This window comes from Monodelphis domestica, chromosome 1 (assembly GCF_027887165.1).
Source record: "Monodelphis domestica isolate mMonDom1 chromosome 1, mMonDom1.pri, whole genome shotgun sequence".
NCBI lineage: Eukaryota > Metazoa > Chordata > Mammalia > Didelphimorphia > Didelphidae > Monodelphis > Monodelphis domestica.
Window position 1 is genome coordinate 512,415,738 of NC_077227.1, and position 17,128 is coordinate 512,432,865.

General features: G+C 37.4%; 1 protein-coding gene across 1 annotated transcript in view; it reads right to left on the minus strand.

Annotated features, from left to right (window-relative positions):
- The window catches only part of EPHX2 (epoxide hydrolase 2), an 87,628-nt gene extending 72,473 nt beyond the window's left edge, over positions 1–15,155 (minus strand). The window contains exons 1-4 of the mRNA XM_007475918.3: positions 14,728–15,155; positions 3,905–3,989; positions 3,582–3,741; positions 2,172–2,362 (exon numbers count right to left, since the gene is read on the minus strand). Coding sequence (XP_007475980.1) covers positions 2,172–2,362; positions 3,582–3,741; positions 3,905–3,989; positions 14,728–14,828 — 537 coding nt within the window. The 5' untranslated portion in view covers positions 14,829–15,155. The remainder of the gene's footprint in view (positions 1–2,171; positions 2,363–3,581; positions 3,742–3,904; positions 3,990–14,727) is intronic.
- Between the last annotated feature and the right edge of the window lie 1,973 nt (positions 15,156–17,128).

Genomic DNA, 17,128 nt, shown 5'->3' on the forward strand with positions numbered 1-17,128 from the left:
TTGACAGTTGGAAACAGAGAAACGGATTTAAGGCCTCAATAGCCTTATTGTTTATTGATTAGCTTGGGTAGATAGGTAGATAGATAGTGGGTAAATTATTAGATAGTCAGAGTAGAAAAATTAGGACAGAGCCTGGGTCTGGCAGAAGGCACTACCCTTGAAGGCAGATAGATTTAGGGTTTTTTAGGAAATTTTAGATAGGATTGGGATCTTAGGTATAGTTATAAGCAATTATAAGAATTCTCATTTTGCTCCTTTCTATTTACTATCTGTACTTTCCTAATAATAAACTGAGTTTTATGTTTAAGAAACTGCTCTCCTGACTTTTGTTCAAACTCCTACCACCAAAATTTAACCCTTCACAGTCCAAAGATCATTGCTGGTAGGACAACAATGGTTTGGAGAGCATAAATATTCTGCAAAAGTTTTTCTTTAACACTCATCACATTATGTAAATAATTCTGCATTCCTGAGATGCTATAGTACTGGAACATTGGGTATGGACAAGCTGAAAAGATTTTGTTTTGGAAAAACTATGGTCCTAGCAACAGATTGTGTTTGCTGCCTAAGGACCAATATAGATAAATATAGTTCTGTTAATGCATGGGCTAAGATGATCAAATTAAATACTTATAGGAACATTCAGGAACAGAACTAATATTACATTGCAAGAGTAGTTGTGAATTGTTTTTTTAGAAAACAATATGTAAATATATATTAAGAATTGTTAAGCCCTTCATGCTCATTGACCTAAGGATCTCATTACTAGTATTGGGCCTTAAGGGCATCATTGACAGGGCAAAAAGTTGTGTATATATAAAAATATGTATGGAATCTATGTTTGTAATGACCAAAAAAAACCCAAATCTAGAAATAACACAAATGTAATAGTTGGGAGAAATGCCTGAATAAACATCAATACTTGAATTTAACAGATTGCATGTTATTAGAAATGATGAATTTTTGAAATATTAAAAATAAGGGAAATATATGAAGAGATGAAAAGAGAAGAAAAAAGAATAAGGATAATACATACTGTAATTACATAAAAAAGCCCTAAAATCGAGAAAAAAAGTATCAAAGAAAAATTAATCCAAGGGGAACTCAAAAGCAGAGAATACTTCCACATATATGATTTACATATTTTTAAACAAATTTTAAACAATGAGGAGTTTGTGGTGTGACATACAATTGTTATGCATTTGTTTATTTAAATGTTTTTGGTGGTGTTGGTGATTAAGTAAAAAATAAATAAGAAAAAAATAAGAAATTCAATGGGAATGTATAATAAGTAATTTTATCTATCCTGAGAACTGAAAAAAAGGTAAACTAGAGGCTGACAGCACAGTTAAGGAGGAGCCACCAGAAAAGCCAGCATCAAAACAAACACCTATCTCGGGTACATGCCTTCGAGATAGAAGATGACATCATAAAAACTTGGAGAAACAAAGAAGAAATTTCTTTCATATCTATGGATAAGAGAATAGTTCAATAACTAAACAAGAGAAAGAGAGGATGATAGGAAATGAAATGGAAATTTTTAATCACATAAAATTTCAGAATGTTTGGCATAAACAAATTCAGTATAGCAAAGATAAAAAGGGAAATGGTTAACAACAACAACAAAAAATGTTTACAGTTTGTCATTCCACAGTGCCTCCAACAATGGCCATTTTCCATTTTTGCTGTCTTTGCCCATCTTATATGAGTCCAACTCCTTTTTATCTTTTTCATTTTTTAGAGGACAATGCAAATTTTTTTTTAATTAAAAAAATTGTTATTTATTAAAAAATTTTAAGTTCCACATACTCTCCCTCTAATCTCTCCCCATCCATTAAGAAGGTAAGCAATATGCCTACCCCATTTCTCAGTTACTTTGCTTTTCTTCGGTTTTCAATCTTGATTTTAGTGTTTAATCAACTCCTAAGAACTTCTAATATCTGTCTACTCTGCCTCTCCCATCTATGCCACATAGGTTAGAGGCAAAGTCCTCTGGAGAAATTCTCCTCTTTTTTTCCTCATTCTACTTCTATCTCTTTCCTTCTCACCCTATTCCCATTCCCATTCCTTCCTCTCTCACCATTCCTTTAATTTCTCCAAGTTTCTTCCCCTACTTGTTGTTACTTTTCCCTTCAGATTAGGATTCTTGCAATAGGGAAACTTCAACTCACCTCATGTGGGGCCACCTTCAAAGCCTCCAGGGCAAACTTATAAATCTCTGGGTCTGGCTTGACCATTCCAATTCGGCATGATTCTATAACTAGGTCAAAGTGCTTGCTTAGGGTACACATCAACTGAGCAATAACATTTCTCTGGAGGCCATCATCCAGCCAGTTGTTGGTAAGGATACAGGTTTTATATCCTAAGAGAGAGAGAGGAAAAAGAACAAAACAGGAAATGACTGTCACCAGTGCCTTTCTTTCAGTAGACCAAAACCACTTATACAGATGTTATCCGATTTATAAGAAAAGAACTCAGTTGAGATGCATTAGGATAGCAAGTCTAGTCTTCCCACTACCCCAATTTCCTTTCTGTAACTATTTCCAGATTTTCAGTTCTCAGAACTACAGTCTAGGTTTGAAGATGGCCTCATGATAATCCAGAGTCCTTTTCTCTGGTTCTCTCCTAAGTCACACATATGACCATGAGTTAAATCTCCTCATTGTGTGTTTAAATTAGATATATTGCATTCTACTATAACCATCAGGTACCCAATTCTCTCGTAATTCTTTTTCTTTATTTTAAATTTGATTTTTTAAAAATTCCCATGGTTACATGATTCATGTTGTCTTCTTCCCCTCTTCCCTCTCTTCCTCCCAGAGTCTTGTAATTATTGATCTGGGGTTCACAGATTATTCTTCTCATTTCATAGCCGGAGAAAGAGATATAAATATATTACTTCCTGGATATAAGTACCCAACAAAGCCAGGAAGTTCTTGAAGTGAGAGGAAAACAAATACTACAATTGTTTCTATATTGCTATGAGGAAGAAAATAAGAAAGTGGGATGGTGTAATTATGACCTGCCTACTAAAAGGAAGTAAAGTGGTTTCAGTGGTGGTTTCCCATATCCTAAGTGAAAGAGCATTCTGCCTTATCCTATTCCATATCAATGAATGAATTGAGGCCTCACACTTCACAAGCCAACCACTCCATCTTTGAAGTTCTGCAATATGAAAGATGAGATCTGAAGTTGGTGTAGTAGATAGAATGCTTGAATCTTGAGTCAGGAAGGCTTGGATCCAAATCCCATTTCTGACACTTATTATTTCTGTGCTCAAGTCATTTAATCCCTCTATAATTCAGGCAATTCTGTGACAACAAATTAATAATATACAGACTATGATATGCATCAGTGGAAGGAATTGCTATATGGATGAAATTATTAACTCCTGGAATATCAATGTTATTTTCTGCATTTACTCTTTGTTAAGGCTTACTATTGGTCCACAACCTGACTCTAGTGCTTCCTCATGTCTCTGATTTAATATATCAAAGAGAATTTTGTTACATTTTGGACTAAACCACTCCAAGTATTTATGGTGACCCTAGGACAGACCGTGTACAGCATTTAGCTTTTACCCTTATTTCTCAAAGTGATGGCAGCTCGCAGCATAGGGTAATTGATCTTTCCTTCTGAAATCATATCTTCAAAGATTTTCTGTAGAGAGAATTGCTCTGGGAGGCAGAAGTTGGAGGCTACAGAAAGTTTCCTACAATCTTCTTCCATGAGAGGAACCCACTACAAAAAAAAAAAATAGATAAGTAAGTCAATGCTGGAGAGGAATAACAGGCACACTAATAGATATCACTTGTGGAGAAATGACTTAACCATTCTAGACTACAACTAAAAATTCATCTGCTTTGACCCAGCAATCCCACTATAAGACCTACCCCATTTTTACCTGTGAAAATGTGATCTCTCCTTTTATGAGGTGCACGTAGGGACTCTCAAGGCCTCCTTGAGTGATAACTTTATTTAAAAAGCCCCTAAAAGTTTCAAGCAAGCAAAAAAAAAAGATAAATAAATATTCAGAATGTTAAAGTCACATCTGGATAGTGTATTATAATTCATTTTCTTGGATAGAAAACATGGCAAAATAGAGATGGTACTGTGCCGGAAGTTCAGGAGCCAGGGTTTCTAATCCCTCACTTTCAAAAACTCATTGTATAGCCACAGAGCAAGTCATTTTCCTCTGTCTCTGCTTTTGTTTCCTCCATTAAATTATACTGAACAAACATTTTTTTAAAATCTTGCCTTTTGTCTTAGAAACAATATTGTCTAGAAACAGTATTGGTTCCAAGGCAGAAGTGTGGTAAGGACTAGGCAATTGGTGTTAAGTGACTTGCCCAGGGTCACATAGCTAGAAGTATCTGAAGTCATATTTGAACCTAGGACCTCCCATCTCTAGGCCTAGCTCTCAATTCACCAAGCCACCTCACTGCCTCTGAACAAAAACTTATCAAGTGTTTACCAAATTGGTAACCAAAGTATTTTGGGGAAGGGAGAGCAGACAAGGGAAAGGAGACTTCTGTATGTTTTGAACATCTCATCTTCATCTCTCTACTCTAGTGGCTCTCTCTCACCTCCAGGATTAAATGCAAAATTCTTCAATTTGCCATTCAAAGCCCTGTGTAACCTAGTTGTCCCCTGTATCCTCACAAACACACTTTTCCAGTCTTCTTACATCTCCCATGCCCTCCTTCTCACTACCTCTCATTCTGGGGTCCAGTGACACTGGCCTCCTTGCTGGTCCTCTCCCTAAAGACTCCATTTCCCAACTGGGAATTCTCACTGGTTGTTCTCCCATACCTGTAAGTAACGCTTCACCTCCTCACCTATGCCCCCTCACTTCCTGGTTTCCCTCATGTCTTAATTTAAATCCCACCTCCTACAAAAAGTTTTTCCCAATTGTTCTTAATTCTAGTGCCTCCCCTCTGGTGAATATTTCCCTTATCCTATACATGGCTTGTTTGTACACAATTGTTTGCATGTCATCTCCCCCATTGGATTATGAGTTCCTTGAGGGCAGAGACCCTCTTTTGCCCATCATTGTATCCCCAGTACTTAGCACAGACTTGGCACGTAGTAGGTGTTTAATCAATATTTACTGACTCAACCTCTTCCTGCCTCAGTTTTCTTATCTGTAAAATGAAGATAATAAAAGTCCTTAGCTCCTAGAATTGTTGTGAGGATAAAATAATATTTGTAAAACACTTTGCAATTTAAAAATTACTATATGAACCCTAGCTATTAATATTCTTAAAATGTTTATATCAGTATCATCAACTGAGAAATCGTGTACCACGATTTGTTTGTGATAAGGCTCCAGTTCTAATATAGTTTAATTGTTGAACTCTCGGATATTTGGAGGTCTCTATTTATAGTATGGGGATTCAGCTTTTAATGTATAATACTGACTATTAGGTTGCACCTTGCTAGGATTTCAGTAGGTGCTGAATTTCTGCTATCTGCTATAATACGTTATAGATTTCTTACCATTTTCTTCACATGTTCTGAATTAATCAATAAATCTTGGATCTTTGAGGATAATCTTTTGGCACTTTGAGTTGGCAATTACTTGTTCTAAAGTTGCTTTCTGTTTCTATAAACAAATCCTCAAGATTCAGTCATTTGTTTGTCACCTCTTGGCCAATGTATTCCTGACTGGGTTCATGGATGTTGGCCACATAGAGCCTTTCAATTCCATTCTTGAATTCTAATTCTTTCTTAGGGGCCAGGTCAGTCAATATTAGTTACATTCCATAAATTAAATGGCATGTATTTAATGCCAAGTTTTTATTATTGTTCTCTGAGCTGATATGTCTTTAGTCCAGAAGTATGTCTAGAAATTTCTAATGTATTTATCATGGATTATGAAAATGAATGAATTAAAAAAAACTATTTATTAAGTACAAATACTTAATAAATAGTTTTTTAAAATTCATTCATCTTCATAATGATTTACCATGTGTTACACACTGTGAAAAGGGCTGATAACTAACAATAAAAAAGCAAGACAGTCCCCACCTTCAAGGAGCTTATATTCTAACAACAAGAGAAAACAGGGGAACAATGTTTTGGTTAGACAAGTCTTAGGGATGGTGAGTGGAGCAACAGGAGAAGTGATGGACATACCCTTGGTTATTACTGATTAGATTACCAATCTCAAAGAAAAAGGTAGGAAGTGGTGCAAGAGAAGGCCAAGAGGTATACATCTTGTGGTTGAGAGGGATAAAGCGGAGGTGAAGAAACATGATCCCAGAGAGTTTAAAGCTGAGTGATTTCATTTTTCCCAGGCCTAGCTTCTGGAAGTCTGCTGTGGAGAGTGGAGAAGCAGGGATAGCAAATCAGCAGATCTACTAATCCTCTGCCTCATTTGTGACAAGCTAGATGATATACAGTGGACAGAGTTCTAGGTCTAGAGTCAGGAAAGTCTTGAGTTCAAATGTAGCCTCTGACACTAGTTATATGAGTTATGCAAGTTACGTAACCGCTGTGTGCCTCAGTTTCCTTGACTACAAAATGGAAATAATAATAGCACCTTCCTCCTGGGATAGTTGCGAGGAACAAGTGGGATAATATTTGTTCATTTTATTTTATTTTTTTAAATTGTATTTTAATAACAAATTTCCACATAAGTTTTATGAAGTTATATGATACATATTGTCTTCTTCCCTCCCTGCTTCTGGAGCTGACAAGCAATTCACTCTCAGTTATATGTATATTATCATGTAAAACACATTTTCATATCATCTTATAAAACCAAAACCCCAAAACATATATCCAAATTAGCAAGTGATAAATCAAATGTTTTCATCTGCATTTCTATTCCAACAGTTCTTTCTGTAGAGGTGGATAGCACTCTCTTTCATTATTCCTTCAGAATTGTCCTGGATCGTTGTACTGCTGTCAGCAGTCTATCACATTTGATCATTCCACAGTATCGTAGTTACTATGTATGATTTTCTCCTGTTTCTGCTTATTTCACTCTGCATCATTTCACATAGACTATCCAGCTCTTTCTGAAATCATCCTATTCATCATTCCTTATAGCACAATAGTATTCCATCACCATCATATACCACAATTTGTTCACCCATTCCCCATTTGAGGGATATCCCTTTAGTTTCCAATTCTTTGCCACCTCAAAAAGCACAGCTGTGAATATTTTTGTACAAACAGATCCTTTCCCATTTTAAAAAATCTCTTCAGGATGCAGACCTAGTAGTTGTATTACTGGATTAAAAGGTATGCATTCTTTTATAGCCTTTTGGGCATAATTCCAAGTTGCCCTCCAGAATGGTTGGATCAGTTTACAACTTTACAAGCAATGCATCAGTGCCCTAATTTTGCTACATCATTTTCCTTTACTGTCATATTGGTCTATCTGATAGGTGGGAGGTGATATCTCAGAGTTGTGCATTTTTCTAATTAACAGTGATTTAGAACATTTTTTCATATCATTATTGATAGTTTTGATTTCTTCATCTGAAAACTGCCTATTCATATTCTTTTGCCATTTATCAATTGGGGAATGACTTAGTTTCTTATAAATTTGACTTAGTTCTTTATTTATTTGAGAAAAAAGTCTTTTATCACAGGAATTTGTGATTTAAAATTTTTTCCCAGTTTGTTGTTTCCCTTCTAATCTTGATTGTATTGATTTTGTGTCTACAAAAATTTTTTAATTTAATATAATCGAAATTATTCATTTTATATTCTATAACATTCTCTATCTCTTGTTTGCTCATAAATTCTTCCCTTCTCCATAGATCTGACAGGCAAACTATTCTATATTCCCCTAATTTACTTATAATATTATTCTTTATGTTCATATCATATACCCATTTTGATCTTGCAGTGATGGTGAATCTTTTAGAAACTTTAAAGACTGAATGCCCAAATTGTAGTCCTTACAAGGTACATAAGCCCCCCACCTTACTCCAGACAGGGGAGGGAGGAAGCACTCCCATTGGGTTGTTGGGCAGAGAGGTGTGTCACATGAGAAATGTCCTCAGGCACACATGCAAAAGGAAAGGGAGCAGACCTCTCTGGCGTATATTCCATAGGTTTGCCAAAAAGGGAGATATTTATCTTAACCTAATTTTTATCATACTGTTTTTTAATGAATAACTTTGCTAAATATTAATTATTTCAACTAGTTTTTTAGTTAACTTTTTAGGATTCTCTAAATATACTATCATGTATACTATCATATCATTCACAAAGAATGATAGTTTAGTTTCCTTATTGCCTACTTTAATTCCTTCAATTTCTTTTTCTTCTATGCTAAAACTAGTATTTCTAGTACAATATTAAATAATAGTGGTGATCTTATTAGGAAGGTTTCTATCCTATCCCCACTGCAGATGATTCTTTGCTGATGGTTTTATTTTTTTTTAAACCCTTACCTTCTGTCTTAGAATCAATACCCTGTATTGGTTCAAAGGCAGAAGAGTGGTAAGGGCTAGGCAATGGGGGTTAAGTGACTTGCCCAGGGTCACACAGCTGAGAAGTGTCTGAGGTCAGATTTGAACCCAGGACCTCCCATCTCTGGGCCTAACTCTCAATCCACTCACTGCCCCCTTGCTGATGGTTTTAAATAAATATTACTTATGATTTTAAGGAAAGGCTCTTTTGTTACTATGATTTCTAATGTTTTCAATAGGAATGGGTTTTGTCAAAGGTTTTTTCTGTATCTATTGAGTTAATCATGTGATTTCTCTTAGTTTGATTATTGATATAGTCAATACTTCTGATAATTTTTCTTATATTAAACCAGTCTTGCATTCCTGGTATAAATCCCACCTGGTCATAGTGAATATTCCTTGTGACATATTGCAGTAGTCCCTTTGCTAGTATTTTATTTTAGTTTTTACATGAATGTTCATTAAGGAAATTGGTCTGTATTTTCTTTCTCTGTTTTTGGTTTTCCTTGCTTAGGCATTAGTACCATATGTGTCATAAAAAAAGTTTGGTAGGACTCCTTATTTGCTTATTTTGCTAAAAAAGTTTGTATAGTATTGGAATTAATTGCTCTTTAAATGCTTGATAGAATTAACTTGTGAATCCATCTGGCCCTGGGGATTTTTTCTTGGGGGTCGATTTTTCAATTCTTTTTCTGGGGTAGGGTTATTTAAGTATTCTATTTCCTCACTTATTAATCAACTTAGGTTTTTATAAATATTCATCCATTTCACCTACATTATTAGATTTGTTGTCATATAATTTGGCAAAACAGTTCCTAATGATTGCTTTAATTTCCTCTTCATTAGAGATGAAATCACTTATTCATTTTTGATACAGGTAATTTGATTTTCTTCTTTCTTTATTTTAAATCAAATTAACTAAAGCTCCACCTATTTTATATGTGTTTTTTACATAGAACTAGCTCCTAGTCTTATTTATTAGTTCAATATTTCTTTTTTTCATTTTATTAATTTCTACTTTGATTTTTAGAACTTCCAACTTAGTCTTTAATTAGGGATTTTTAATTTGTTCTTTTTTCTAGTTTTTTTAGTTGCATGCCCAATTCATTGGTCTGATTTTTCTCTGTTTTATCAATATACATACTCAAGGATATAATTTTTCCCCTGAGAATTGCTTTGGGTGCATCCCGTAAATTTTGATATGTTGTATCCTCATTATCATTCTCTTCAATGAAATCAGTGACTGTTTATATGATTTGTTCTTTGGCCCACCAATTTTGAAGAATTAGATTATTTTTTTCTAATTAATTTTTAATTTGTCTTTCCATGAACCCTTGTTGATTATAATTTTTATTGCATTACAATCTGAAAAGGTTGCATTTATTATTTGTTCTTTTCTGCATTTGGTTGTGAAATTTTTATGCCCTGGTACATGGTCAATTTTTGTATATGTAATATGTGCTGCTGAAAATAAGATATATTCATTTTTATCCCTATTCAATTTTCTCGAGATATCTATTAAATCTAACTTTTCTAAAATTTCATTAACTCTCTTTACTTCTTTCTTTTATTTTTTGTTTAGATTAATCTACTTCTGATAGGGAAAGGTTGAAGTTCCCCACTAGTATAGTTTTACTGTCTATTTCTTCCTTAACTTCCTTTAATTTCTTCTTTAAAAATCTGGATCCTAGATCCAACCATTCTGGAAGGCAATTTGGAACTATGCCCAAAGGGCTTTAAAAGACTGCCTGCCCATTAATCCTGCCATACAACTGCTGGGTTTACACCCTAAAGAGATAATAAGAAAAAAAGACTGGTACAGAAATATTTATAGCCACACTCTTTGTGGTGGCATAAAACTGGAAAATGAGGGGATGCTCTTCGATTGGGGAATGGCTGAACAAATTGTGGTATCTGTTGGTGATGGAATACTATTGTGCTCAAAGGAATAATGAACTGGAGGAATTCAATGTGAACTGGAACGACCTCCAGGAATTGATACAGAGTCAAAGGAGCAGAACCAGAAGAACATTATACAGAGAGAGTGATACACTGTGGTACAATCAAATGTAATGGACTTCTCTATAGCAGCAATGCAATGACCCAGGACAATTCTGAGGGACTTATGAGAAAGAATGCTATCCACATCCAGAGAAAGAACTGTGGGAGTAGAAACATAGAAGAAAGACATTTTCTTGATCACATGGTTTGATGGGGATATGACTGGGGATGTAGACTCTAAAAGATCACCCTAGTGTAAATATTAATAATATGGAAATAGGTCTTGATCAATGATACATGTAAAAACCCAGTGAAATTGATCATTGGCTATGGGAGGGGGATAGAAGGAATGGAGGGAAAGAACAAGATTCATGTAACCATGGAAAAATATTCTAAATTAATTAGTTAAATACATTATTTTAAAAATCTGGATGCTATTCCATTTGCTACATATATGTTAAGTACTGATAATTCTTCATTGTCTATGCTGTCTTTTATCAAGGTAGAATTACTTTCCTAATCTCTTTTAATAGATCTATTTTTGCTTTAGCTTTGTATGAAATCATGATTGTTACTTTTGCTTTCTTCTTCTCAGTTGAAAATGTTATACAGGTTTGTTATTGACTGGTATTTCAGTCTCCAAATGCTGCCAGCCTCTGTTACTATGGTAACTGCCACTTCAGCAGCCAGAACTCCAGGGATACCCCCAAGAACACCAAAATGTATAACTCCACTGCTGGGTAGCACACAGCTAACAAGGTCAAGGTCATGAACATAATTCTCCCTGGGGTTACTGAGCTTTGCTCTGCTCTGCTGTATAGTGGCAGACATCTACAATTTAAAGCTAGCCAGAAAAGGCCTTGTTTAAAAGGGTAATTGTTGAGTTAGGACAATGAATGAAATACAAGTTAAAGTATATTCATGTCCAGCCAATGGTGAATTGGTAATTATGACTATAATGAAATGCAAAGTTCTACAAAAGTCACTGGTTTTGCAGCACATACAAAAGAGGGTGTCTGGGATGGATAGGAGATTGGTAACTGTCCCCATAGGAAGATTGGTTGAAGGAAGTGGGGACAATAACAGGGAAAACAGAAGCTTGGTTGGGAGTGATGGTGGTGGTGTGGGGAGTGAAGAGACACATCTACAACATGGATATCTGAAAGACTGTCAAATAGGAGAGGACATAGCCATGATTTTCTTTACTTTATAGGGCAGAACTCCATTTAAGGAGGACAGCCAAGCCATTCATCTCCTCATTTCCCACCCAGTTATTCTTACTCTAGTTTTAATCATGGTATCCCTCAGAGATCCTATCTTCCTGCAAGTTCACATCAACCCTGGAACTCATACCTCATCTGGCCCTGGCACACCTTCCTTCCTCTGACTGGAGAAGGCAAAGGGCAGAGAACTTTTCCAGATCATTCATTAATGGAGAGTGCTTAAGCCACTCATCTGAACTTCATTAAGCTCCAGTGCTAGGTATGCTCTGCGTCCCCCATCCCACCTGCCTCTTTTAGCTTCCTTTTATACGTTATTGTCCCCATTAGATTGTAAGCCCCTTGAAGTCAGGGGCTATTGTTTACTTCTTTGTATTCCCAGCCCTTAGCACAGTGCCTGGTATGTAGGAACTTAATAAATGCTTAACTAAGTAGAAAGAGTTGGGGACTCAGAGTGGCGCCTGCATTTAAGTATCAGCTGTGCCACTTACTAATCATGTATGGAGCTTTGGGAACATTATTTCTCCTCTCTCTTTTAGCCACAATTTATTCACTTATTAAAAAAAAGGAATTGCATAGATTAGGAATGGATACTGTAGAGCATGAATGTATAGACTATTATGGCACTATAAGATTTATATATATATATATAAGATATATATGGCACTATAAGAATTGCATATTAAGAATTTGGAGGGGACAACTAGGTGGCTCAGTGGATTGAGAGACAGGTCTAGAGATAGGAGGTACTGGATTCAAATTTGGCCTCAGACACTTCCTTGCTGTGTGACCCTGGGCAAGCCACTTACCCCCCATTGCCTAGTCTTAACTGCTCTTCTGCTTTGGAACCAATATGCAGTATTGATTTTAAGATGGAAAGTATGGGTCTTAAAAAAAAGAATTTGGAAAAGCAATAGAAGACATATGAATTGATACAAAGTAAAATGGACCCAGAAAATAATACACACCAGGATTACGGCCATGTCAATGGACAGATCAGCTTCAAAGCTGAGTACTTTGAAATAATGATCAAGCTTAGCCCCAATGAAAAGAAATAGGAAGGCATCTCCCCTCTTTTCTTTGCAGAGCTGGAGGTTTAAAAGTGTGTAATACTGTAATATGATAGTAGGTTTTTTTTTTTGATATCTTGTTTTGTTTTGCTGAATTATTTCCTTTTTGTTCTTTTTGGGGGAGGTGGCAAAAAAACATCTATTAAATACCTACTATGTGCCAGGCATTTTGCTATGCACTTTACAAATATTATCTCATTTTATCCTTATTCCAAACCTGGGAGGTAGGTGTTATTTTTATTCCCATTTTACAGATGAAGAAATTGAGGCTGACAGAAGTTAAGAGATTCACCCCAGGGCCACACAGCTTCTTGAACTCTGGTGTTCCTCACTCTAGGTCCTGTACTTCATCCACTAGAATTATCCAGTTATCTCTTGTCATATGAGAATCATTTGAAGGAAACAGGGATGTTTTAGCCTAGAGAAGAGAAGGCTTGGGGGAGGGGTGGGGGTAATATGATTGTAGTCTTTAAGTATATAAAGGAATGTCTCCTGAAAGAGGAATTGGATTTGTTTTGTTTAGCAACCAGTAGAAGTTCCAAAGAAGCAAAGTTAGTCTTGATGTAGAAAAAAATGTCCTAATATAATTAATTCAAGCTGTTCAACAGTGGAATGGATTTCTGGGACAGGTGGTGTATTTTCCCACTATTTGATATGTTAAAGAAGGGATGCTTTTTCCTGTATGTGTGGACTGGACAGCAGTTGGGGTCCTTTCCAATTCTCAAACTGATTCTAGGAGCCAGGACTCAGATATGTTTCAGCCACTTCCCCTCACTGAACAAGAGGGGTCTGAATTTAGTAGTTTCTTTGTAATCAACAAATATTTTTAAAGCCTTTTTACCATGACAGACACTGTGTTACACACAATAATACAAAAACAAAAAGCGTAGCAACAGTCCTCAGGGAGCATACATTCTAGGATGGCATACAACCAGTTGAAAATAATTACAGCTTATTTGGGGGGGAAGAACACTAGAAGCTGGGGGATAGGGGTGGGAATAGAAAAGAACTCTGGTAGGAGGGTCAGTCTGAGCTGAACTTGGAAGGAAAGGAGGGATAGCTACTAAGAGGTGAGGAACCAATGTATTCTAGCCATAGAACATCAACATGGGCAAAGACATGTTTGAAGATGTTGCAATGTATGAAAAATAACAAGAAGGACAATTTGGTTTTATTTACTGAGTAGTTTTAGGTCCCCTGTCCTTAATCTAAAACAAAGAGGGAGTTTATATTTTCAAATCTAGCAGGGTGGGGGGACAGGTAGTTCAGTGGATTGAGAGCCAGGCCTAGGTCCTAGGTTCAAATCTGGTCTCAGGCACTTGCCACCTGTGTGACCCTGGGCAAGTCACTTAACCCCCATTGCCTAGCCCTTGCTAGTCTTCTGCCTTGGAATCAGTACATAGTATTGATTCTAAGGTTGAAGGTAAGGGTTGTTTTTTTTTAATCTAGTGGTTTTTGGGGGGAAGGAGTTAAATTATTTTTAAATTTGAATTTTTTCATTTTTTATTTAACTAATTAATTTAGAATATTTTCCTATGATTACATGATTCATGTTCTTTCCCTCCCCTCTTCTCACCCCCCTCCTGGAGCCCACGAGCAATTCCACTGGGTTTTACATGGTATCATTGTTCAAAACCTATTTCCCTATTATTATTATTTGCAATAGAGTGATCATTAAAGTCAACATCCCCAATCATATCTCCATAGAACCATGTGATCAATCATATGTTAAAATCTAGCTTTAAAAAAAGCAAAATCTTGGAGGAGAGTTTAACTTTTAAGGGGCTATCTATTGATTTGAGTTTCGGGGGCCGGGCTGCACAGGGAGGAAAAAGACTGTGGCCTACTAGCTAGACTGTCCAGGCTAATGGAAAGGGGCGTTCAAAGCGGCAGGAGGACGCGCTACGCAGAGACCTGCGTGGTTGGAAGAGTCCAAGCTGCTGGGCTCCAAAGGTCGGCTGGCCGCCTAGTGCCAGCAAATCGAGCAAGCCTCCCACTCCCTACCTGGGCAAAGCCAAGGCTTCCTCGGCTTGGCTGAAGATGATGTTCATGGAGGGATGCACTAGTACTCCGCCAAGATCGAACAGAGCAGCGCGGAGCCCCATGGCTGCAGCCGCCGCCGCCTGCACTCCTGCCTCCTACTCCTACTCCCAACTCCTCCTCCTCCTCCTCCAAGTTGCACTGCTCTCAACTCTGCTCATGCCCCGTGTCCTGGGGCTCTCCTCCCTGGTGGCCTTTGCCTCTGATCCGCCCCTCTGGAGCCCAGCCAGCTAGTAGGGCTAGGCCAATCCGACCTATTTTAAGAGAAAACTTTTTCTCCTCTAAAACTTCTAAACGATCTTCCCTCTACCCATCCCCAGCGTCTAACGACAGGATGAACATCTAGCTCTTGCGAGCATTCTTTGACTTTTGCTTTAGTTTCCTGGTAGGCGGGGAGGAGGCTTGAGGCAGAGAGAGGACGAAAATACCCTGCCCAGAGTGGGACAGAGTCCAGTCCTGAACTTGGGAATCCAAGACCTCCAGCCAGTGCTTTATTCCCAGGAGAATACTCCAACCTAAGGTTTAAGGAAAGGCAAAATCTAATAAACAAGAATAGGGGCTGGAGAGGGTTATATCTGTATTGAAGACTAAGCCGGGTTGGCTTCCTCATCTGCATTTGTGCTGCGAAGTTTCTTCTGGAAATTGCCAGCAAACCAATTAAATCCACAATTAAATAGACCCACATTCCCTCCGGTCACAGGTGCAAGGGACTGTGATACAGAATGAACTAGGATTTCATAGTGAATGAAGTTCCCTGGCAAGGAAATCCCTTCTACCTATGTGGATCAGTCCCTTTTCTGCAATTTAGAGCCTTGTTCAGTTTTATCTGACTCTCATGTATGTGCATGGGGGGGGGGGGGGGGGGGTGTTTGAGGGCAATGATACTGGAGTGGTTTGCCATTTCCTCCATTGACTCATTTTCCAGATGAGGAAACTAAGGCAAATAGGGTTAAATGATTTGCCCAGAGTCTTACAGTGAAAAATTATCTGAGGTCATATTTGAACTCCAAATGATGACTCTTCTGACTCCAGACTGGACACTCTATTCACTGTGCCTCCAACTGCTCAAAATTTAGAGTGGTAGAGAATTGCCTAGACTCCTGAAAAGTGCAATGAATTATCCAGGGTCACACAGCCCATTTGTATCAGCAATGAAACTTGCATCTATGTATTCTTGGCTTCTAGATTGTCTTTTCAGTTGCCTCTTGGATGAGTGGATGGGCTCCCAGGGATATGAAAAGGGGTAACTGGCTCTTGTTTTAAGGAGCATAAGAGCTACTCAGATATAACGTATAAAGTATACACATGAAATGGAAGGCAGAAATGGATAAGAACTAAGGAGAAATCCAGAAAAAGTACCTTTATTCATTTATTTGCTCATTCATTCCTTTATGGTGAGCTTAGATCACAATCTCCACAGATCTGTCAGAGGATTATTTTTTTTAAACTCTTACCTTCTGATAGAAGAGTGGTAAGGGATAGGCAATGAGAGTGAGGTGCCTTGACCAGGGTCACACAGCTAGGAAGTGTCTGAGACCAGATTTGAACCCAGGACCTTCCATCTCTGAGCCTGGTTCTCAATTCACTGAGCCACCCAGCTGCTCCCCAGAGTAATATTCTTAAAACAAAATTTTGGCTCCCTTTTGCTTCTAGAATCAGATGTGAACTCCTATTTGCCATTTCAAGTTTATAATCAGACTCCAGTTTACTCTCTGGAATGTATGCACCATTTCCACTTATGTACTCTATAGTCAAGGCAAACTGGTCTACTGGACTAGTCCTCAGTTGGGAGGTTCTAGCTTCCTCCTCCAGGCTTTTGTACATTATCAAGGACTTCTCTCCATCACCTGGGAGAAGCATATTCTTCAATCAGAGGGTGGATTCTTGTAGAGTCAAACATTGGAGGCAAACAAAGAAATGTATCAGCATGCCAAGGAACGTGCTCCTGCTAAAAGCAAATTCAGATTCCTGGGGTGTGGATTTGGTTTTTATAACCTTTCAGGCACAATTAGAGTACATGGTCAATCTGCAGCATTCCATAGGCCCTTAGGAAAGAAAAGTAAAACTTTTATTAGGAGATGGAGTGGTAGAGAAAGAGGGACATCAGTCAAGGGAGAAAAGGAGAGAAATAGGATTGCATGTGGCAGGATTATTATCAGAATAAGAAAAGATTCTCTGTTCAAGGGCAAGAGACAAGGAGGAGAGGCCAAATGCTTATAATTACAAACAGTAGTCCTGGTGGATAAAATTGCAAGGCTAAGGATAAGGATCCAAGGGCAAGAAGTAATTGTTACTGTGGCCTTTCATAGGGATTGGGGACTTTCTACTACTGATCCTCCAGGTTGTTGGTGGATTTCAATATAGT